Source organism: Brienomyrus brachyistius, chromosome 24 (genome assembly GCF_023856365.1).
Source record: "Brienomyrus brachyistius isolate T26 chromosome 24, BBRACH_0.4, whole genome shotgun sequence".
NCBI classification, from domain to species: Eukaryota; Metazoa; Chordata; class Actinopteri; order Osteoglossiformes; family Mormyridae; genus Brienomyrus; species Brienomyrus brachyistius.
The window spans coordinates 8579971-8604934 of NC_064556.1; the positions used below are offsets into that span (position 1 = coordinate 8579971).

The 24964-nt window shown below is 44.1% G+C and overlaps 2 protein-coding genes across 4 annotated transcripts in view; one reads left to right on the forward strand and one right to left on the reverse strand.

Annotated features, from left to right (window-relative positions):
• LOC125719880 (uncharacterized) overlaps window positions 1–7835 on the forward strand; it is a 67388-nt gene extending 59553 nt beyond the window's left edge. Inside the window, exons 22-23 of the mRNA XM_048994676.1 lie at window positions 6550–6678; window positions 7562–7835. Of these exons, the coding sequence (XP_048850633.1) occupies window positions 6550–6678; window positions 7562–7646 (214 nt within the window). The 3' untranslated portion in view covers window positions 7647–7835. The remainder of the gene's footprint in view (window positions 1–6549; window positions 6679–7561) is intronic.
• Window positions 1–24964, reverse strand: part of cip2a (cellular inhibitor of PP2A) — a 35847-nt gene that overhangs the window by 6656 nt on the left and 4227 nt on the right. For 2 of the 3 annotated variants that reach the window (XM_048995277.1, XM_048995276.1), the window contains exons 14-22: window positions 24722–24840; window positions 24446–24623; window positions 24270–24344; window positions 24073–24183; window positions 23791–23987; window positions 23597–23710; window positions 23395–23477; window positions 23125–23264; window positions 20802–21907 (exon numbers count right to left, since the gene is read on the reverse strand). In XM_048995277.1, the coding sequence (XP_048851234.1) occupies window positions 21764–21907; window positions 23125–23264; window positions 23395–23477; window positions 23597–23710; window positions 23791–23987; window positions 24073–24183; window positions 24270–24344; window positions 24446–24623; window positions 24722–24840 (1161 nt within the window). In that variant the 3' untranslated portion in view covers window positions 20802–21763. Of the gene's footprint in view, window positions 1–20801; window positions 21908–23124; window positions 23265–23394; window positions 23478–23596; window positions 23711–23790; window positions 23988–24072; window positions 24184–24269; window positions 24345–24445; window positions 24624–24721; window positions 24841–24964 lie in introns of those variants that run through there. The other variant, XR_007385358.1, reaches the window with a different exon arrangement.

Below are 24964 nucleotides of genomic sequence, written 5' to 3' on the forward strand. Positions count from 1 at the left end.
ACTAACTCACTCAGTCTATAACCAACATTGTTTTTAATCTCTCCCACCAGGGACAAAGCGGGCTGTACCATCTTGGTTAATTTATTCGTTTGTGATTGGGTAGTAGAGATACACTCTTTGATGTTCCTTCAATGATGGAATCACCTAATGACGCATTTTTTTAGAATAAATCGCCGTCATTAAGCAATGACTGACTGTTTTGTATGTGTTGGTTTATTTATAATCCACTCTGCTGTTTGTGCTTATGGAGAAATCAGAAAGTAGATATGAATGGAATTAGTTCACTGGCATGACAGGTTCATCCCAAGCTTTTGTCCATCTTTAGTCCATCATCTACAGTCACACCTGTACAGGTACATTCCTTGCATTTAGCAATACCTTGGTGTGTTATTATAAGCAGTTACACTTTACAAAGTTACAGATACAAACTTTGGAACAGAAGGAAATGTCTCTCCTGGCCGTGGCTGGTCTGCTGTGGACTTGCTGGCCATGGTTGTGTTTTGGATCCAGCGGTAAGTACAGCATTTCAGATACATTTCATCACGCAGCATGTTTTAGTTAAGATTGTGTAGTTTTCTTCTTCCAGCACTTGGTAATGGATGTGATTTTGTCAAAATTCGGAACATGAATGTGAAACTGCCACCTTCTTTATGTCTCATTCATTGACATCTGCATCCGTAACTGGTGGACACACAGTAAGAGTGTGTAGATTTAAGCTTAATGATGATGGTTTTCCCCAATCAGTCTGGTTCCCTGCTTGCTGCCTGTTTTTAGTGGTTGGAGTGACTCTCAGGTCTGTTATCCAATGAGCTCACTGGTCCCAAACCCATGGTCTCAGGGACTTGGAACAGCTGGCTGCAATGAGCCTTGGCAGCAGAGGCATCTTGTGTGTGTTATTTCTGTCTTATTTATTGTAACAAACTTAATGTCTTATATATACAATAATAGTATAAAGCATAGAGTTTGCAGGGTACAGTTTTGCTCCAACAGTGCAAAGATATGCAAGTTAGGAAACTTTGTATTCGTAAATATTGTGTGTGTGTGTGTGTGTGTGTGTGTCCTGCAATGGATTATTACTATACCTCATCCAGAGCTTGTAAAATCTTGTGAAAGATGTTAAGTTTGAGCACGATGATGCAGTCTCTGAAACTATCATTATCAGTTAGTGTAAGTGATCTATTGGGTTATTTACGGCAACTACTCAGGTATTAATTTGTGGGCACCGCAGCTTACGTACCAGCTTCTCTGCCTCTCACCCGGTTTCTGTGCAGTCATACATCTCTTAACATCGGGGATAAGTTCTGAGAAATGTGTACTTACAAACCAAGGTGGTATGGCCGACTATACACAACTTTTTATATATATGTAGAAATCATGCACTCTAAAATAACTATAAAAAGCACAGTAAAGTAAATACATAAACCAGTAACATACTTGTTTATTATCAGTATCAGTTATTATGAAACCAGCATCACCACAGAGACGTGCGTAATGTATTGTGGGACGATGTTACTACCAGCTACGGTGTCTCAGACGACAGGCATTTTTTCTGATAGAATGTTTCGAAACATTCCTAAGCGTTTCAAAACACTTCAGACTCAATATTGGCATCTACTGGCAGAAGCTGTTACTGCAGTTACTAATGTGCCTAAGCTCCCCTTTCAAAAAGCCAGTACTTACCAAACTGTGATGTGTATCACGACATGGCAATGACACATGCAGTCAAATCGAGAAAGGCTATAAGAAATATCTTAAAATAACTATTTAAGAAACAGATTTTATCACTTAATTTAAGACTAGCACTGTTCAAGCTGCACTTTCACAACTAAACATGGCGTACAAAATCTGGCCGATATGAAATGACTAAAATGATTTTGTCTGAAATAGGAGTACATAGGAAATAGGAGTTTGCAAAGGAGATTAAGGGGAGACATGATCCAGTTATATAAGATTCTAACAGGCAGTTAGGAATCTTGTGTGTAAATTGCCCATAGCATGCGTGTGTGTGTGTGTGAGCGGGTATACCTATCCTTATGGGGACACAATGTCCCCATAACATGATAAATATCCGGTTTCCTGGTCCCCATAAGGGAAAACTGTTTTATAAAAATCAGTGACTGCTATGAAAAAACTAAAAATCTTGTATTTTGCTCGGTTACTTATGGTTAGGGCAGGGGGGGGGTTAAGGTTGTCATAGTTACCGTTTTTCTCATAGAAGTGAATGAGCGGGCCCCATAAGGATAGGTATACCCTACATGTGTGTGTGTGTGTGGATTAGATGTATATTACATTGTGGAGAATGTATTAGAATAAAAGGTTGTTTTGTTTGCCTCACACGTAACCAAGTAAACCTTGCAAATGCAGGTTTGTGTTTGTGTGATCCTATACTTTCAATCCAGTGACCGCCAGTGTTCTCATTAAAACTCCTTTTTCAGAAATCCAGGTGACCTGTGTCTCCTCTGAAGTCTGTGTGCTGCCCTGCCAATTTACCAGAGGTAAAGATGCAGTCATCCACTGGTACAAAGGTACAGCTCTGGTTCACAGCTTCTACGACAACATGGACCAACTGGCCAAGCAGGACCCAGCATACAAGAACAGGACCTCTATGGACAAGGAGCAGGTGCCCAAGGGCAACGCCTCATTGAGCCTGCAGAGGACCAACCTCCAGGATGGCGGCAAACACAGGTGCTACTGCAGCACTGCACAGAGTCAGGAGTCCTTCGTCGTGGTCGAGGTCAAAGGTCAGTGCACATGCTACAAAAGTGTTATTAGAGATCTTTAGAGAACCTTCTACAATAGTGTGCCTTCATTTAGACATGATTCTGAAATGCAGCTGAGTGACTCACGCTCCTGGTTCCCAGCATCATGATCCCAGTCAGCATTCCCATCAGTCCTGTAACACTTACTGACAGAGTAGGACGGCATGTCTGTGTTCTGCCTGATGTGATACCAACAGGCTCAGCACCGTGGGCAGGACACTCAGAGACGTGGCAAGAAAGCGGTTAGGGGCCAAGAAAGAGAAACACATTTCTCAACCATGCTGTGATTTGCTGGATGTTTGTGGACAAGTTAACAAGTTCAAGACTATTGTCATTGTTCAGTTGCCTGGACAATGAAATTAACTGACAGACCACAAAGATGCAAGAAAAGTGACAGAGACATTACAAGATATATATAAAAAAGCAATATACCTTTGGTCATTCATACACGTGGGAATGACTGTTATACCTGCTGCTTTGTGTATGAATTAACAACCTTAAGCCAGAACTTCCAAGGAGCAGAACCAGTGTTTAAGAACCAGGATTAGGAGCTAAGGGTAGTTGGCCATGACCCTCACGTTCTTATGAAAAGATCTTAAAACACACACACACACACACACACACACACACACACACACACACACACACACACCTTTCTCTAATTCAGTTCCTTTAATACAAATATCTAAACCATCGACCTCCTGTCAGCTCTGCCCAAAGCTCCAGGTCTAACATTTGTTTTTGCATTTTTAGCTCCAGTCCGATCAGTAGATATGAAGGTCCTCGGTGAGGAGGTTCACTGCTCATCCCAGAACATCTATCCCAAGCCTCATGTTTCCTGGTCCACTGACCCCCCTACAAGCTCAGAAGCCCTTCAGGTCACCACTGAAAGCTTACCAGACTCAGTGGGCCTCTTTACACTGGAGAGCCGGGTGGGAATTCTGGGAAATCGCTCAGACTACACATACATCTGCTCCATCTCCTTAGGAGCATCACAGCTATGGACGGCCTCACTGAAGCACCAAGGTACCACAACGTCACCATTTCAGTCAGGCACTGTTGTCTGCTCTGCTGTGTTTGTGACGTCTATCTTTGCTGCTGTTCATCTAACAGACATAATTGAAGGTGTAGAGGGCCAAGCTCTGAGCATCCCCTGCCATGCTCCAAATGATCTGCAGAACTTCACCCTCACCTGGGCCTTCATGACGACGGGGCAGCCCACTGTCTTCCTCAGCTTCAGCAGCCAGACTGGAAAGGTGGCCAAGGACTGGGGTGACCAGGTCCAACTGGACCCAGTCCAGGCTCAGTCTGGAGATGGATCCCTGCAGCTGCAGAACTCACAGGGCCAGGAGATGAATGGAACATTTATCTGCACCTTCTCCAAAGAGTACAGCAGACACACGGTCTACACCAGCGTCAGAGTTACTGGGGCAGGTAAGATGGGAGACAGGAGCCCAATGGCTCCAGCCCTCAGCAGCCATAGTGATCTGGGCTGCAGTAAAGGGGCCTCCCTTCCCTTTTGTTAACCTACATACAGTCTGGCTTCTTTCTTAGTCACTGAAGGCTGAGGCTCCATGCAGAGAGATCCTGGCACTCAGAGCCCCTACCTGGTTGCTGATTAGCAGCTGTTCAGGCCCTCGGAGCACCTGAGCCTGGCTGTTTGCTAGTAGCTCTGATCACACTCATTACACTTCACAGTCTCACCCACAGGGAACAACGGAGGAACAACCACAGAGATCTGGGTAGGGGCAGTTCTTGCTGTAATCATCATCATCATCATCATCATCATCATCATTCTAATATGCAAGAAGAGGAAGAGGTACAATTCTTAAGTTATTCATTGAAAATTTATTTTAAGAGCTGCATAAATTCAGAAACACGTCGTTGTTCGTAAAGCTAGTTTGCCAAATGATATCCCAAAAAAAAAACCACACACACACACACACACACACACACATTACTCACTATACCATTTAGGTTTGTGAACATGCACTCTGTTTGCAGACGACAAAATCGCCTAATGGCACATTTCTCAGAATGTATCCCCATCATATGTTCTGTCATTTAGTTTTTCCTGGAACATTTTGCTGTATGTAACTGTAATGCTCCCTCCAGCAGTCCTAACTGCATCGCAGCAAGAGCACTGTAATTATGTTTCATCTCGGTAAACAAACGATGTTATGATGCCAGCTTCAACATGCAAGTTTTATCAAGACCTCCAAACAGCAAGTTGATCAGCTTATAACTGTTGTTTGTAATGAATTTGGAGTTACTTGAATTTTTTTTACTAATCCCCTAAACCCGAGATATGTATATCTTCTAACCGGGATAGTAGTGATTGCATGACTAATAATCAAGTCAAGCGTATGGTTACAAGAATGAGCAGACCCGACTGCATTCTGACATGACCAACAGAGTGAATAGCTGCAAAAGCTATTTTTAAAGGATCACTGTCCTTCTCTACCAAGAATAACTGCTTTGTCAGTACTGACCACCAGGTTTGTTTAAAAAAAAAAAAAATTAAAAAAAACTGCAAACTCCTTAAGGAAATTACTGTAAAAACTACCACAATATTTCATAATGTTAGTTTAGTTATTAGAAGTACATTTATACATCTAATCAGTTATTTGTTAAGGCTGTGTGGCGTTACTGAGGGAGGAAGTAGCGAGGGAATACGGAAATGGACAACCCGACTACGCCACTCTGGGAATTGCACCCAGAGAATTAGAATACCGGAGTTCAAAACCCACTCCTATATAAAAGGACACAGATTCGTGATCACCATAGGGGAGACGCGAAGACCATAAACACTCCCTTTATTAGGCTGCTGTTAATTTACACTCCAAATAAAAAAACAAAGAAACCAAACAGCAAATTACTAAAACCAAAATCACAGCACAAATAATACAAATCAAATCATGTTTAAAACACTCCAATCACACGACAAGAGAGGAAACCCAAACCAGGCAGCTGTTATCGGGAGGGGAATGGGAGGCGTACAGTCAGACAACACTCTAAGGGGTCCCGCAGTACATGACGCCGGTACATCCACCCAAGGGGTGGGCTAAAAGAAAGCAACGCGACCACGCAGCGCGGTATCGCCCGACACGGATCCTCACCGCCCAGCACCAAGCCTTCCCAACGACGCCCCCCCAATTTACATCCAATCAATAAAACACATTAATACCTAAAACCAATTAAAACATAAAACAAAACATAAAACATCCGGGCAAAACAGCAGCAATTGTAGTGACTTAGTATCCCGTCGATGGTCTAGCTCACGTCGGTCCGGGACACTCCAAGTCGCGATCCACTACAAATACAAACACAGTATTAGGTATGCCCCTACTACCCAAACGTTGGTAAAAGGAGACGAGACATACCTGGCAGATTACACGCGGTAAAAGTTGGAAAACCTTAAAAGCGGAAGCAACCGCAAGCTGCTAGATTTACCAAGCCCTTGCAACTGTAAGGAAGATACCAAAGCACATTACAACCACCCATGCAGCAAGCAAACAACCCCGTCCACTGATGCCCTACCTGCAGCGTTGGATATAGCCACAACTTCCGGAAAAGGCGATACTGGCGCACGGAGAGTCACGTCACCGCTTACAAATCAGTTACACACGCAACCACAACCGGGTCCTATATACACGCGCTGGCTGCAACAATTAAGCAATCAGGTTAATGAAATTACCGTGCCCCAACCAGATCGCACCCTCCAGCTCCACCTCATTACAATCGTTAATTCAATATGCATGTGGGTTCATTATAACCTCGTCACCTATAGGAATACAGAAAACCAGCAGAATCAGCCGGAAGAGGCAGTGGAACTGAATAGTTACTCAGACAGAGAGGTAGACAATGAAGCAAACAGGTTGGTATACAGCAGTCATGCAAACGTGCATCTCCTCACAAGGTATGTAAGTTCCATGTAGCAAACTCTCCATATTCAACTTTGTTGAGTCAAAATTTCGTTCTATGGCACCTTTAACAGTTCACAAAAAACACAGTTCTGAGAAACTACAAATACAATCTTCCAGAATATTTCATAAACTTACATATGGCTCCTACATTGTTAGTTTAGTTATATGAACTACATTCATACATTTACATTTAATCAGTTATTTGTTAAGGCTGTTAATTCAATATGCATGTGGTTTCATTAAAACCTCGTCACCTATAGGAACTGTGATGGCTACAGCCACACAGTAAGACCGTAGATCAGTATTTGTATGTGTTTTCTAATTAAATTGCTTTAGAGTAATAATTCATAGGTTTTAGTTGTGTTTTGTCTTTGGTGTTAGGTGTAGTGTGTGTGTGCATATATTGATATTGTAGGGTTGTGTGCAGTGATTAAACAATCTTTTGGTTTGCAGTTACTTTGTTTGTAGGGGATGGTCTTTTCTATTCAGCATAAAGGTGTGGCTGAGGGCAGAGGTGTCTCAAAGGACAACCCCTGAAGCAGGAGTGAACCATGCGCTGCCATTGAAAGAGGGAGGAGTTGGGGTTTAGCTGTGTTTTGCGTTGTTTAGTTATATGTAGTGCTTATTTGGTTTACCCCTTTTATGAATTAATTGGTTTGGCCAAACCGCTATATATGTTCCTCCATGATTCCTTATTAGAAAGGTCAGTTTGTGTCAGTTACTCTTTTGCTATGTAATAATATGTTTTTGTTGACCTCTTTTATGGGCACAGTAATCAAGGTTTCAGTTTATTGTTTGCATTGTGGGGGTCAATAAAGCCCTATTTCTTTAATTTAAGCTCCTATGTTTGTCGCCTTACTGCTTGGTCCCTCACAGGAATACAGAAAACCAGCAGAATGATACTGATGAGGGACTGGAACTGACCAGTGACCCAGCGACTCAGAACCCTGACAGCACCTGAAGCAGGAGCTCCAGGCCTGAGACCGCAACCAGAGCCTGGAGTCCAAGAAATGAAACCTGCTCTTCACATGTCGTATATATTCGTATATTAAGATTTATTATATTCACTAGCATTAATATATTAAATTCATTCTGTAAATTTTGGAAATTTAAAGTAATTCTTAGTATCCTTCCTGTTTTGACTTTCATATCATTGCACTGTGCATCCTTACACAGTGAACTGTGGTTAAAAAAAAAGGTGTGGTCTTGAAGCACTAAGACACAGCTTTGGTCAGACTGCTAAACGATAAGGGCTCAGCTTTACACTCTGGCCCGACAAACAAATCAGAGCAGCTCTTCAAGTCCATTCACTTTAAAAAGCACAGAAACGCCACCAGGTGATGGACTGAGTGCATCGTGACCAAAGGATATGAGCAGGGGGGGCTGTGTCACATCACAGGGAGACATTGTCATCCTTAAGCCGGCCGCTGCTCAGACTGTGGATCATGGAGATCATCTGAGCGTGTTTGTTCAGCTCCTCCTCCTTCTTCTGCAGCTTGGCCTCCAGCTGAGACTCCTGTAGCTCCAAGGAGGAGGCCTAAGGGGCAGGCAGAGCAGGAGAGGAGAGACGCAGATTAACAAGCCCAGGTTCAGAGGCCTAACATATGAGTTCCAGATACCCACAGCTTATGATGGGAGGGGCTGAACACCATCCCAGGCACAGAGGGAAGAAGACTAGGTTTCACCCTGGATGGGATGCTGGTCCACCACATTGTGCGCACAGACATACACACACATGCACACACAGAGTTTATATGTTCCTATCACTGTGGGGACTCACCATTCATTTCTATGAGCATAACCCTAATCTTTATTATAACCCAACCCAAACCTAGCCTTAAACTTAACCACAAGTAAACAATCCACAAGACTTTTGGCTATTTTACTTTCTTTATTGCATTCACATATTTTTATAACATTGAGGTTTATATTGAGGGGATGAGAAAAATGATAAATACAGCACCCCCCCACACACACACACACACACACACACATACACACACACACCACACAGAATTGGGATTAAAACCCCCACCCTTGGAGGAGTGAGACACATGCTCTGGCATTAAGCCCATCTCAAAAACTGTGCATCAGGAGCTTCAAGCAATGGGCTTGTCGGGATCGGTGCTCCGGGAACATTCCATTCCGAGGTCTTATTAAGTGGACCTACCTCAGCGGAGAGTGAGACGCAGCTGAAGCCATCTGATACCCCTGTGCACCTCTGCACTACACAGAGATTCTCTGACACCAACACAACGGACACCGGAATCAACCTCAAGGCAGCATCCAAATCACCTGCCGCAGTGTCCCAAAGCCCATCTGCACAGGCGCATATTGTTAGAACCAGATCGGGGAGAGCTATAGTTAAACCTTGTAGGCTTCATTTGTAAACTGAACAGGATTACTTTAAAAAAAAAAAAAAAAGTTGTTTTAGTTTTAGGTACTGTTGAATGTTGAAATGTTAATTTTATAACTTTTTTTTTTATAAAAGCACCTAAAAAATAGAAAGAAAACTAATTTGTAAAGGTTTGTTGTGAGAAAGGTGCCTATATTTATACTGTTCTTTCATTCAGGTAGTAAATAGGAACAGACCTTTCAACAAAAGAGGCAGAATAATCCTCTAAGGTCTGGTGAGACAGAGGCAGTCTACCCTCTGCTCTCTAGAAAGGGAAGATCTGGTGTATTCGTATTTGTATGTAAAACAGTTGGTGATTGGCATGAATATAAATCAATGGGAAATAGGCGGAAGAGGCAGGGAAGTAAGGAAAATATAATAAAATGTGATGTATGTTGGTTCACCAGTCGGTCTCAGTGTGAGTTGCTCCCTTCAAAAACACGACACGCTTGGAAGAAATGGGGCACACGCAAAACACCGAACAATCCCGCTTGAAAATAAAAAAACTAAAGCAGGACTACAGAAATGTGAATAATAACATGTTTGAAATCATAATAACATGTTTGAGATCAGCGAAGGAAATACCGCGCTGCGCTTTGTGATGATGTCAGTCAGGGGCGGTCACTGATGATGTCATCTGGCAGCGGTACCAGTTTTTACAAGAGTGGAAAACCGACACAAGAGAAGAACCATACTTTTGGTACTTTATGGAAGTACCGATAGTACCGAAGGTACGGTACCTGGTGAGGTGGAAAAGCGCCCTATGTTCTTGTGTCACCTTCATCCAGTATACTTTGACTGAAGTAAGCTCTTCTGTAGGGAGCTCCCCTGTAAACCTTTGACTGGAGCGAGCATTAGTTATAAAGCGCTTCACCCATGCCGTTATTCTCAGTATGGTATTCAGCCTACTGTATTGTCTAGGTTCACCAGAGGTTCAATTTGTTCAGTGTTGGTAAGACAACTGCTGGCCCCATCAGAAATATAGCTCTTTTCAATCTCTTGTGTCTCTTCAACAGACAACTGGAAAGTAGGTCCATTCCGCCATAGGTGATTCTGCACGAGGTTCTCGACACTCAGGCCTCTGGTGGGTAGATCAGCAGGATTTACTTTGCCACGGCAGTGTGACCATGACTCTGGATTCGTCAAATTTTGGATTTGCGTCACCCTACTTTCCACAAAGGGTTTCCACTTTTGTGCGACGCTACGTATCCAATGAAGGATGATCATAGAATCTGTCCAAAGTCTAAGATGATTTCTTTCCATGTTCAATGGCATGAGAAGATTATTCCCTAGTCTTGCTCCAATTAACGCCCCCATTAACTCCAAATGTGGCAGTCTTGGCAGTTCTGTGCACCATTGGTCCTATATTTTGGTCAAGTCTGGAGACAATTGCCTTCAACAACGGTGAATTTGTTGCTCACTTGCAAAGGTTCATGCCGGCATGAGACAGAATTTCTCTGGCAGTTGTTGTGTGAATTGAGCCTCGTTTACCTGACAGAAGCTTCCTATAAGGTCATCGACATAGGGAGCGTCTCTCAGTACCTCCACAGTCTGGTCGCTCTGCTTCGTACTGGCGAATGTGATTTCGTATCTTTGCAACTAATAGAAATGGACTTGAGGAAACTCCAAACACCACTCTACTCATCCTCATAATATGCAGCTGCTCTTCATCAGCCTTGGCTGGATGTCCCTGTACCCACAGGAACCTAACGGCATCCCTGTCCTTATCTGCTAAAGATATCTGAAGAAAGGCCTTAGTAATGTCTGCTGTGAAAGCTATTTGGCGCAGTCTGAATTTGATTAACACATCTAGCAGGTTAGGATTTAGATTCACCCCAGTTTGCAGACAGTCATTGAGGGATGGACAATACTCCACATGTGATGATGCATGAAACACAACTCTTAGTTTGGTTGTTACCTTATCCTCACAAAGGACAGCGTGGTGCGAAAGATAATATTTCACTGTCTCTGCTTGCTGTTCCTTTTCCAAACTGGTCTCTGGGATATCCTCACACATGCCTTGCTGCTGGTAGTCCAGTATGACATCAACACTTGCAAACAACACTGGATCAGTTTTATTAAAGTTAAAGGTTGGCTAATAATATCCCTCATCTCTTTTAAAACTATAGGTAAGATGCCATCAGGGCCCTGCCATTTAATTATTTTGAGCTCATAACTTTGACGTAGAATCTCACTGTTATGACTTAGTATCTCATAAGTTTCCCAAAATATTTTATTGTGATAATTTTTTTCAGTATATCAGTAATTATCACAATATAATTCAAGTCTTTTTTTCTTTATGTCGATGCTCCATTTGTACTTACGATTCCCTTAGAATTGCCTTAAAACAGATTCAGAACATGAAAAATGGTGACAACTTGAATGTGCTGCAAAATGAAATCTAAATTGATTAAATGAATCATACAAATAAAACATTTTCGTCGTAAAAACCCAGACAGTATGTTTTGTTGCTAGGTTTTTATTTCACTCCTTCTCTGCTCCTCCCTTCCCTCTGGCTTTTTGTGAGTGTGTGCACAGTGTGTCTATAGAACTTTTACTTGTGAAAAGTACTTTGATATACAAAACCAATTTGTGTAAAGAAAGAAGCAACTATTTTAAAACATGGTGTAATCAAACTCACAATTACTTCTTCTCATTCCATACAGATATATGATTTTTGAAAGATTTTTGCAAAGAGGGTCTCCCTGGACTCCCCCAGCCCCCGTATGACAAAATTTGGAAGCATGGATGTTATGGACGTTGCTATGAGGACGTTGATGCTCCTTGATGCTCTCTATTTTATTTTAAAAATTGCATAAATTTATGTAAGATTCATATAAGAAGGCTTTAGAGTGTGAGGGTGTTTGTTTCTTCACTGCCATTTGTGTTATTCTCTGCTCTGTAGCCTTGTGGTGAACACTTTCATAGCTAGTCCACTCTAAATCCACCCATCCATCTTCTGAAACCACTTAATCCCAACTGGGATCACCAGAGTCTATCCTGGGAACAATGGCCGCAGGCAAGAATCAGCCCTGAGCAGTGGGAGTGAACCCAGGACCATCTTGCTGTGAGGCAGCAGTGCTAGCCACTGCGCCACCATGCCACTCCCACTGTACATCACATATAGCAAAATGTTTCTGCTACACTGCTTTCTTAAAGGAACAGAGTGAAAGAGATGTGGGCAGTGGTGGATCGAAACGCACTTGTAATTGAAAGATTGCAGGTTCGAATTCCCACCCAACAAGGCACCAGTGAGGTACCTTGAGCAAGGTACCGCCCCCAAGCACTGCTCCCCAGGTGCTGAATTACCTGCCCCCTGCTGTGTAATGATGTCACATATGGGTTAAATGAGAATACATTTTGTTGTCATGCACTGTGTGCTGTGGTGTGTCAACAATGACAATTAATCACTAAGTTAAAAATACTTACTAGTTTTATATTTATTCTACTTTTACATTTAAACATTGTAATTCTGGATGCAAATTTAGCAAACTATTGCATAACACATGGTCTATTTTAGTAGAATAGAAAGCTGCATTGCTCTGGAATGAAACTTTCAGGCCTCTGGCCACATCCAATCACTGATGTCACAATGACTAAATGCAGATACATGGCAGTGCATCTGACAGACGTACTGTAAAATGAGTCAAGGTAAAGTCAGGAAAAGAATGCATTGTAACAGGCCAGGCATTCGAAGCAAGAATGATAAGCTCTCGGTCCTTCAGAGCAGCAACATACAGCCTTACTGCTGTACTTCAGTGGTGATTAGTGTAGGTTATTTCTGGACGTCGACGGAAGTCAAACTATGTGCTAAGAACAAGAACGCAAGTGAAAGTATCCCTTACATAGGCTATGACACTGCCTGCTTAAACTCGTCTGCCAACAAAACCAACATGCTGGTTAAGAGAATTACTTCTGAAGTACTGGCAGGGGTTGATTCTTCTTTCAGTAACAAAACTGATTCGGTGTTAGGGAAGCTAACAGTTATCTCAACTTGTATCACCGAGGCAGAAATGCGATTCGCAGTAGTCAAAACCCGTATTTCTCAGGTGGAAGACACAGTGGCTAAAGACACCTGGAATGTAGCAAAGCTAAAAGCAAGTCTGAGTGCGGCACTGGAGAAACTCAGTGACCTGGAGAACTGGAGCAGGCAGGCGGTGCAGCCTCAGAATTGTTGGTTTGCTGGAGGGAGTAGAGGCCACCAACCCACCTCTTTCCTCAAAACCTGGCTACCCAAATCACTGAAACTCTATTTCGAACACGAACATGTCAAGATGGATCGCGCACATCACATATTAGCTGGTTGATCTGCATCGGGAGACAGACCATACTCAATGTTTCTGATACTTCACAGCTTTCATGGCTGTGACCATCGTAGGTTCCCTAGGGTGTTTTCTATGTTTTCCTTTGCTGTCACCTGTCATTTTTTAGTAGCCACTAGGGGGACTGGATTGTCTGTGGGAGAACAGATGCCAGGTAGGGAGATGGAGTTTATACGGGAGGAAAAAGAGAACAAAGGAAGGGGGCAGGAGGGTGGCAAAAGCTAAAGTTTTATTGCCCAGTCTCAAATCTTCCATTTATGGCTAAGATCTTACAAAAAGTTGTTGCTGCTCAACTCAATGATTATGTAAACTTGCATAACCTGCTTGAACCTTTTCAGTCTGGATTCAGAACCCTACTTAGCACTGAAACTGCCTTACTTGAGGTACCCAATGACCGCAGACTCTGGGATGGCCGCTAGTCTAATTCTCCTTGACTTACGTACCACATTTAATACAGTTAACCATGATATCTTACTGTCCCAGCTTTCAGGTATTGGTATCTCTGGTGTAGCTCTTGCTTGGTTCATATCACACCTCAGTGATTGTCAGTATTATGTCTTCATTAGGGAACATAAAACTGCCACTGCTTTACTAATACAAGGTGTCCCTCAAGGACTTGTTCTAGGTCCAATTCTCTTCAACATCCACATGCTTCAATTAGATGAAATTATCCATCGGCATGGTCAACTGCTATGCTGATGACACACGACTGTATACAAATTTCAATTTAACTGCATCATCATCGCCAGCCCCACTGACTGATTGTATTCATGAAATCAAACATTGAACACTGTACTTAATCTGTCCTCTCTTCCCTTCGTGGGCTAAAATTTGTTGTTGAAGATGGAACTCATCAGCTGGCGAAAGCCATCAGCATCAGGCCGTAATGTGGGTGTCATCTTCAATCAGCTTCTTACCTCCCAAGCACACATCAGCTCAGTGGTACACACAGCATTTTTATCATCTCCGTAACATTGCTCGCCTTTCCTCAGTGTGAAAGATACTGAAACACAAATTCATGCTCTCATCATTATCTGTCTGGACTATTGTAATGCATTATTTTATTGTCTCCCTACTAAATATATCAATCGATTACAGTATGTTACAGAATTCTGCTGCTCATTTACTTACATATACTAATAAATCTGCTCACATCACTCCTGGCCACTTTGATTGGCTGCCAGTTTCTTCAAGAATCAAACTTAAAATGATACTCATCACTTTTAAAGCCCTGTATGGTTTAACCCCTCATTATCTGCCCGAGCTACTGCTTCCTTACCCTCCAGCCCATTTATTAAGACCATCTGATGCTAACTTTCTCACTGTACCTAAGCACAGGTTAATAACTATGGGTGGCAGAGCATTTAGTGTAATAACCCCTAAAATTTGGAATGTGTTTCCTCTGAGTTTTCATTAGGAAAAATGTATTATTCATTCAAAGCTCCTGTTAAACACACCTCTCTTCAATGAATACTATTCTTGCAACTTGTACTGTCTTCTTAAATGTGTTTTTTGTTGAATTGTAAAGTGTTCCTGAGTGTGTAAAAGGCGCTATATAAATAAGACTTATTATTATTATTTATTTTTTTCACATTTTGGAGGGGTTTGTTTGTTTAGAATCCACTGTGCAGTTTGTGCTTATGGAGAAGTCAGCAAGTAGATATGAATGGAATTGGCATCTCACTGTCATGAGAGGTTCATCCCACGCTTTTGTCCATCATCTAGTCACACCTGCAGAGGTACATTCCTCGAATTTCGCAATACCTTGGTGCGGTACTATAATCAGTCACACTTTACAAAGTTACAGTTACAAACCTAAGAACAGAGAGAAATGTCTCTCCTGGCCATCGCTGGTCTGCTGTGGACTTTCTGGCCATGGTTGTGTTTCGGATCCAGCGGTAAGTACAGCATTTCAGACACATTTAATCACGCAGCATGTTTTAGTTAAGATTGTGTGGTTTTCTGCTTATAGTACTTGGTAATGGATGTGATTTTGTCAAAATTCGGAACATAAATGTAAAACTGAAACTGCCACCTTCTTTATGTCTAATTCTATTTTTTTTAGAGCAAAGGCTCTCATAAATCAAAATCATGAAGGCACAGAACTGCAAAACAGCACCCAAAATATTAAGTGCAACTAATAAATTAACAATTTCTGTATGCTGCCTCACCCACAGCTTTCAGTAGGACCTGGCTCTCTCAGTGAGATACTTGTGGCTTTGCCTGCTGTGATGACTGAATGTCGATGTCAAACTCTGTGTGCATCCAATCCGCATCGGATGAAAAAGCAGCTCATCCGTCAGCCTGTTTCTTTCTTTTGATTTGATGTGCTTCATTGGTGAAAAACTGCTTTCACAAATGTATGTGCTCCCAAACATACTGATCACTGAAAGAGCAAAATCTCTGAGGAGGGGAGAACGGGACTCTGGTGGCAGCTTCCAAAGTGAATTCCCCTTCTCATTGCACCTTGCTTGAAAAAAAGGGCCTGACTGCAGACCGCAGAGTTCAAGCTGCAATTCTGAGAGTTGCTCGCTAACAGCGGCAGAGAGGGGGTCCACAAAGAGCACTGTTCGTGGCTGCATCACGTGAAAATGTTGGAAACAACGCTTGAACTCTTTCTGCAATTTCTCGATGTCAGCCTTGTGTTTGTGAAGTAATTCCTCGCACTTAGGGACATTTTTTCACATCTCCTCAGAAGCGGAAAAGTCACGATTTTCCTGATCATTTTTTCTTCTTGCACCTCTTCTGGTGGACATGGCTCTTCCCGTCTTACGCGGTAATGGGCGAAGGCCCAGAGCTACTACATTTTGTTTTCATAGGGAGCGCCATCTATCGGTGAACTATATCATTACAATTTGTAACTGATTCAGTGCAGTAGAGGAAGCTTTTGAAAGATTTTCAAAAATTAATCCGAGGGCCACTTTAAGTGAGGAGGCGGGCCGCCAGTTGCCCATCACTGACATAGAGTATGGAATAGTCTTCCTGTTAGTGCAGCGCAAGCTAAAACCCTGGGTTCCTTAAAATATTATCTAGGTGTGATTTAAACAACTGAGTTAGTTGTTAAAAGTAACATAAGGTGCTGTATAACGACCCTCCCCTCTCTCCCGAAACCAAGATAAGCATTCTGTACGCCGATCTAATGGGCCAGATAAGCACCCCGGCTTTTTATGAGACAAACGTTATTTGTGAAAAAATAGGTTGCACAGGTGATCGGTAAAGAATAACTTGTTTGTGCAGTTCAATAATATTCTGGGTGAATCATGGGCGATGTATCTGAATTTCAGGATGATTAGTCCATACACGATCAGAGTTAATCCACAATCACAGAATATTACAGTAAAAGGATTAATTCCATGCCACGCGGGCAACGTAATCGTCCGTGAATTCATCCTTTTATTTATATATATATATATATATATATATATATATATATATATATATATATATATGTATATATATATATATATATAGAGGAATGGACATAAAGTGCTGACTCTCAGATTTCATTTTAGGGTTTAGGAGTTTCAGATCGTTAACATGTGCCACCCTCTTTTTAATGGGGCCAAAAGTAATTGGATAGTTCAATTAAAAGCTATTTCATGGACACGTGTGGGCAATCCCTTCCTTCTTTAATTATCAATTATCAATGTCAGTCATCTGATCTCAACCCCATTGAACATGCATTTCAGTTGCTAAAGACTAAACTACAGCCAGAAAGACCCTCAAACAGCAACTGAAAGCTGCTGCAGTAAAGGCCTGGCAGAGCATTAAAAAGGAGGAAACGCAGCGTCTGCTCATGTCCAAGAGTTCAAGACTTCAGGCAGTCATTGCCTGCAAAGGGGTTTCAACTAAGTATTAGAGCTGAACATTTTATTTTCAGTTATACTAATTTGTCCAGTTACTTAAAAGCCCCTGAAAGGAAGGGATTGTGTAGAAAAATTACTTTAGTTCCCCACATTTGTATGCAATGTTTTTGTTCTACCCACTGAATTACAGCTGAAAGTCTGCACTTTCACTGCATATGACCTCTCTTTGAAAATTGTGGTAATGTACAGAACTTAAAAATTGAAAAACTTTGTCTCTGTTCAAATATTTAAGGTCCTGACTGTATGTATGTATTTGTTAATTTCATATATATGAAATGTAGGAAATCTTTAATATTCATAAAACATTCCTTTTGGAAATTCTGAGTAATGAGAATATTAGTGTGATTTTTTAATTCTTTATAGAATTTTAATTTTACTGCGTATACATTACCTGCAATGGCATAAAATGGCTCTTTACTTGCCTGCACTCAGATGTGTCCAGGAAAAACAATGAAAATCCAAAGGAAATATTTCAAGCCCAAAGCGAATTGCCGGGCAAACTGTACTCTTTGATATATTTTCTGCATCGCCTACAGTATACAAAAAGTGCCGCTTGCAAAATATCTCAAGGCAATGCACATTGTCTGTGTGGCTATGAGCCCGACTTCGCCTAGTGGAATTTCTACTATACGGAGCTAATAAATCTTTAGGATATAATATCCCATATCATCTTTCGGGAAGAATATCATCCGGCAACAATAAACATCTTGCTGACCACGCAAAGCCCTCTCAGTTTGACATTCCCTTCTTATTTTTTGTGCACCGATTGAAATTGGTCGCTCATCCATGAATGGTGAGGCCATGACTGAACGGATTTCCATGCACGGACAGTGATTAAGTGTGTGAACTAATCCTCGTTTACGCAGAACCTACTCTGAGCAGGTTTGAGGATTTGGATGTGCTGCTATGACAACACATCCAGCAAGAGTTTCGAAAAACCGACAGATCTAGGATCATGCCAAATCGTCAACAATTGCATCCGGATAAACGAGTAATCCATGTACGAAAAACACCCCCAATGCCTAATGATAAGAAGAAATAATAAAAAAAAGAGTAATATATTGAGAGAACATAGCAATATTTTAAATCATCACACCATACACTCTGCTTTTTGAGCCCTTGAGCAAATTGCTTTTTGCAAAATGGATGTGTAATGATGGTCTCGTGCAGAATAAAAAGTTGGTTTTTGGCTCAGATGTAGCCAAGTGAAAGTAAAAGTTGCAAATGCAGGTTTGTGTGCGTGTAATCCTATACTTTCAATCCAGTGACCGCCAGTGTTCTCATTAAAACTCCTTTTTCAGAAATCCAGGTGACCTGTGTCTTCTCTGAAGTCTGTGTGCTGCCTTGCCAATTTACCAGAGGTAAAGATGCAGTCATCCACTGGTACAAAGGTACAGCTCTGGTTCACAGCTTCTACTACAACATGGACCAACTGGCCCAGCAAGACCCAGCATACAAAAACAGGACCTCTATGGACAAGGAGCAGGTGGCCAAGGGCAACGCCTCACTGAGCCTGTGGAGGACCAACCTCCAGGACCGCGGCAAATACAGGTGCTACTGCAGCACTACACAGAGACAGGAGTCCTTCGTCGTGGTCGAGGTCAAAGGTCAGTGCATGTGCTATAAATGTTATTACAGAGATCTTTAGAGAACCTTCTAGAATAGCGTGCCTTCATTTACACGAGTATGAAATGCTGCTACGTGACTCACTTTCCTGGTTCCCAGCATCATGATCCCAGTCACCATCCCCATCAGTCCTGTAACACTCTTACTGACAGAGTAGGACAGCATGTCTGTGTTCTGCCTGATGTGATGCCAACAGGCTCAGCACCGTGGGCAGGACACTCAAGGCAACAGTATATCTTAGGAATTCACACAGTCTTGGCTGCTGGTATTAAAACACCATAAAAAGGAACAAAATCTGTTCAAAACACCATCACAGAAGTATGCAGCCATTGGCGAAATCCACTGTCCACTCGGCCGGGGGCTCTATGATGTTTCAGATCCTGTTATTGGCTGCTTGCAGGGAGAGTCAGTCGGTCAATGAGTGTTTTTTCTACAACGTCAATGAAAAATGGAAAAATATTAATGAATTAACATAAAAAAATAAAAAGGACAAATGCTACTGAGAGTTAATCAGCCTCAGTATGTCACAATAAGAGGTTCACATACTAATGTCCTGCACAAAGGAGGAAGTATTCAAATGTTTTTTAACAGGGGAGCAGGGAGCTAGTTAGTAATCTATCAGACAGTGTGCTGCAGACAGGTTAACAACCTGAAGCCAAAACTCCCAAGAAGCGGAACAAGTGTTTAGGAACCAGGATTAGGAGTGAAAGGTAGCGGGCCACAACACTCAGACATCTTTAGAAAAAGATCTGACTCAGCAAAGATAACATTTTTCATAAGTTTAATACAAGTATCTAAACCATCGACCTCCTGTCAGCTCTACCCAAAGCTCCAGGTCTAACTTTTGCTTTTGCATTTTTAGCTCCAGTCCTATCAGTAGATATGAAGGTTCTCGGTGAAGAGGTTCACTGCTCATCCCAGAACATCTATCCCGAGCCTCATGTTTCCTGGTCCACTAACCCCCCTACAAGCTCAGAAGCCCTTCAGGTCACCACTGAAAGCTTACCAGACTCAGTGGGCCTCTTTACACTGGAGAGCCGGGTGGGAATTCTGGGAAATCTCTCAGACTACACATACATCTGCTCCATCTCCTTAGAGGGAGAATCACAGCTATGGACGGCCTCACTGAAAGACCAAGGTACCACAGCTTCAACATTTCAGTCAGGTACTGTTATCTGCTCTGCTGTGTTTGTGACGTCTATCTTTGCTGGTTTTCATGTAACAGACATAATTGAAGGTGTAGAGGGCCAAGCTCTGAGCATCCCCTGCCATGCTCCAAATGATCTGCAGAACTTCACTCTCACCTGGGCCTTCATGACGACGGGGCAGCCCACTGTCTTCCTCAGCTTCAGCAGCCAGACTGGAAAAGTGACCAACAACTGGGGGGACCGGGTCCAACTGGACCCAGGCCAAGCTCAGTCAGGAAATGGATCCCTGCAGCTTCAGAACTCACAGGGCCAGGAGATTAATGGAACATTTATCTGCACCTTCTCCAAAGAGTACAGCAGACACACGGTCTACACCAGCGTCAGAGTTACTGGGGCAGGTAAGATGGGAGACAGGAACCCAATGGCTCCAGCCCTCAGCAGCCATATTGATCTGGGCTGCAGTAAAGGGGCCTCCCTTCCCTTTTGTTAACCTACATACAGTCTGGCTCCTTTCTTAGTCACTGAAGGCTGGGGCTCCATGCAGAGAGATCCTGGCCTTCAGAGCCCCTACCTGGTTGCTGATTAGCAGCTGTTCAGGCCCTCGGAGCACCTGAGCCTTGCTGTTTGCTAGTAGCAAACCAAGGTCACAGGACCCATGGGCACATGCTGGCACAGCAGGCATCAGCATCTGTCATGTGATCCAGCATCCCACAGTATAAAATCTCACCCACAGGGAACCGTGGACATAAATGGCCGTGGAAACTCCTTGGTGCTGCTGTCACTGCAATCATAATTCTGGCATACAAATTCAGGAAGATTATATCATCTCGACAATGGTACAGTTCTTAACTTGTTTATTGAAAGTTTATTCTAAGACTAAGATTTAGAGACACATATCTTTTTTGGTTTAGTTATTAAAACTAAATTTATACCAATCCATGATTCCTTTAAGATGTTGATTCTAAATAAATTTTACTTTCAAACCTCTTCACCTCTTCTCAGGATATGCAGAGGAAGGAATACAGCAAAGCAAGAGAATGATCCTGGTGAGGAACTGGAGCTGAACCCTATCTGAAAGACAGAACCCATGAGGCAGGAGCTCCAGACCCGAGGACCGTAATCAGAGCCTGGAGTCCAAGAAATGAAACCTACTCTGTACATATTGTATATATTTGTATATTAAGATTTATTATGTTGGTTAACATTAATAAATTAAATTCATTCTGTAAATTTCTAAAAGGTCATTCTTAGCGCTTCCCCTGTTTTGTTTTCATATCATTGTAAGTTAGGAGGTGAACTGTGGTAAAACAGAGCAGAGCTGAAGGACCGAGACACAGCTTTGGTCAGACTGCTGACCGATAAGGAGTCAGAGGAGCAGGGGAAGGTCCCACCCCACACTGCTCCAGGCCCCCGCTGGGAGAGAACATGCTGGTGCTCCTCTGTTCCATTCAGAGCCCAGTCACTGAATAGGGGGAGTCTCACAGTTAACCATGCAGCCACAGTGGGAATTCCGGGGGTAATGACATCATCACGTGAGCGATGGGGGAGGGCACGAGGATTGTGGGGAACATTAAAACTACAGCAGCTTTACATTCTGGCCCAACATACAAATCAGAGCAGCTCTTCAAGTCCATTCACTTTAAAAAGCACAGAAACGCCACCAGGTGATGGACTGGGTCCACTGCGACCACAGGGGATATGAGCGGGGGGGCTGTGTCACATCACAGGGAGACATTGTCACCCTTAAGCCGGCCGCTGCTCAGGCTGTGGATCATGGAGATCATCTGAGCGTGTTTGTTCAGCTCCTCCTCCTTCTTCTGCAGCTTGGCCTCCAGCTGAGACTTCTGTAGCTCCAAGGAGGAGGCCTAAGGGGCAGGCAGAGCAGGAGGAGAGACGCAGGTTCAGCAGCATCTAACAATACATGTCACTACTGAAACATACAAAACCAGCCAGAAAAAATAAAAATAAAAAAAAAAATTAATAAAAAATAAAAAAAATCGACAGACTCTAGCTGACAGGAGCTGCCCAAGTACGTCAGGACTGTTTCAATCGCCCACATTGAACATGTTCAGAGAAGCCGCTACCTACAGCAGCTCTATCACCTTGGAGGAGTAGAACGATTCTATGACCTGCTACATCCACAACTGCATAGAGGATGTTAAAAAAAGTGTCACCACAAGAGCAAACAAAAAGCCCTGGTTTAGAGAAAAGGTTCATGTTCAGAGCGAGAGATACTGCCTTCAGGTCAGGGGACAGATCAACTCAGAATAGGAGAACAGCCAGGCCAGCCTCACGGCATCAGAAAAGCAAAGCGCGACAAGATGCAGAACCACTTCCACAACACCGAAGACACCTGCAGTTTATAGAACGGCATCCAGGCTGTCACTCAATACAAGCCTGCACCAAGTATCAGTGACATCACACTCCCTGAACAAGTTCTACACACGGTCTGATGCACTGAACAAAGAGCCTGCGAGGAAAGCCACCCATCCGACCACTGACCAGGTGATCTGTCTAACTACAGCCGACGTGTAGAACAACCAAGGTCAACCCACAGAAAGCTGCTGGATCAGACAACATTCCCAACTCCGTCCGACTGTAGTTCCTCAGGGGCACTACTGTGTTTACAGTGATAACTTGCTGACTGGTTGACCACAAGCTCCGGCACTAACATGCAAGTTATGCGGAAGTCTAGAAAGAGAGATCAGATGGAATTATTTTTGTATTCTCAATAAGACTAAATACTTTTTTGCTTGCATCTCCATATTTTGCCGATGCCGGCGGAAGAAACATGTCAGTGCTTATTAGTGGAATAACGTTATAGTTTTTTATTCTATGAAAAATGAAAGATTGTTAGATACTGGTTACTGGGGGGGCAGCAGGTCACACACACACACACACACACACACACACACACACACACACACGAGGCATGATTCAAACCCCCACCCCTGAAAGTGTGAGCCTCTTGGCCTCCCTGACGACAGCCATGGAAAGCAGACACCAAAGCCAGCTCACTCAGTAACAGCACTGTCTGATTAACCACACTGACAGTCGCTAACCGGCGTCCCTCCATTCGTACCCGGATGTTGGCGTCCTTCCTGGCCAACTCCGTCCTGTTCAGCTCCTTCCTCAAGACATCGATGGTCTCCTCCATGTCCTCCTTTTCTTTCTCCTGCTTGCGTGCTTGCTCCTTGTGGCTCAGGATCTCCTGCTGCAGACCTGAAAGCCAGGGACGGGAGATAAACCGACCAGTTATGATTACGGATAAGGAGACCGTCAGGGTCGACAGGCCCCCGGCAGCAGGAGGTGCAGCGCATGACCACCAGTCAGCCCCCCGCCACCTCCTCACCTGCGATCTCCTGCACCTTCAAACTGACATCTGTCTGCAGTGCTTTGATCTGCTCCTCCTTCTCAGCCAGCTGGGAAAGAGTTCTGTCACACACAAACAAGATGTAAACATGTGCTGTCACGGTTACACACTGCACCAAGCTCATTTAAACAGGCCCGATGTGCATTACCCATAATCCTCCAAGTACCACCCACACACCCACCTATCCTGCTGGGCCTTCAGCGCCTCGTTCTGCTTCTTGACGCTGTCCGCTTGCTTTGTAAGGCCAATGTGGGCCAGCTGCAGCTCCTTCAGCATCCTGTCGCTGTCATTGAACCTACAGGAGGGAGAGTCCCCCGGTCATGGGTGTGAGAGCCCTGCCCGTCCGCCCCAGACCCAGCGCCTCGGGGCCCTTACCTGGCAAGCAGCTGGTTGTAGGAGCCCTTGAGCTCCTGGTGCTCCAGGGAGTCAGCCTGCAGTCGTGCGTTGTGCTGCAGCAGCTGCTGGATGTCGGCGCGGGCCTTCTCCGCCTCCGACACCTGGCTGCTAAGCTCCACCTGCAGCTCCTCCTTCCGTTGCTGTGCCTCCTTCATTAGAGCTGCCAGTTTGCGTGCCTGTGGACGGGGCATGCAGCACCGTTCAGGCCCCAGTGAGGCGCAGTTGGGGAGGGAGCAGAGCTGAGCGTTCTGGAGGCCTCACCTGGGCCTCGGCCTGCGCTCGCTGGCAGCGGTACTGTGCGATGACGCGGTCGGCCTGCGACAGGGCCAGCGCCTTGGCCTCCAGCAGGTCCTGCAGGCGGCCCTCCTTGGCCTAGAGAAATGACGGACCATCAGGTAGAGCGAGGAGGCACCACGGGCATAAAGGATGTGAAGTAGATGGACGGGCACAGTACAAACCGCCAGTGCGGAAATCTTCTGCTCGTAGACGTCCATGATCTCTGACACGCGTACGTCCTTCATCTGATCCTGCATCTGCAAAACATGGCAGACGCACTCAAACCCAGGTCAGCAGCCGCACTCCCAGCATGCACAGCACAGGCAGCATGGTGAGGCTGAGCCCAAGCCTAACGCACCTCCATGCCACTCTGCAGCCGCTCGATCAGGTTCTGGATGTTGTCCTGAGATGGGCTCAGTGGCTGGGGGACGGGGCAGCCCCGACCTCGAACAGGGAGGGGGAGGGAATCCAGTGTGGGGAGCTGGCGGATGGACAGCTGCCGATAGGCATTGTTGGCAGCGATGCTTTCGCCAAGGCTGTGGGGAGGGGCCAGAGTAAATCAGCCAGTCAGCCTCGCTCCATTAAGATCGGATCTCTACAAGCAGAACAGTCGTATTCTAAAGGCCAAACTCACGTAAGGGCAGGAAAGTCCGGGAGAGGGGCAGCTTCACGCAGGATGCGGAGGGCGGTCTGCACGTGCTCCCTGCGGTCCGACGTCAAGGCCAGCGACAGCGGGCCGGCCGTGCGCTGGTCCTGCGGGCGGCACACGGAGACCCGCTCTGCTGCAGAACCAGCCACTTGGAGCCGAGCTCTACAGAGAACCCAAACAGCAGATACCTGCTGTACCGGCTTGCCATCCATCGTTAAGCTACAGCCG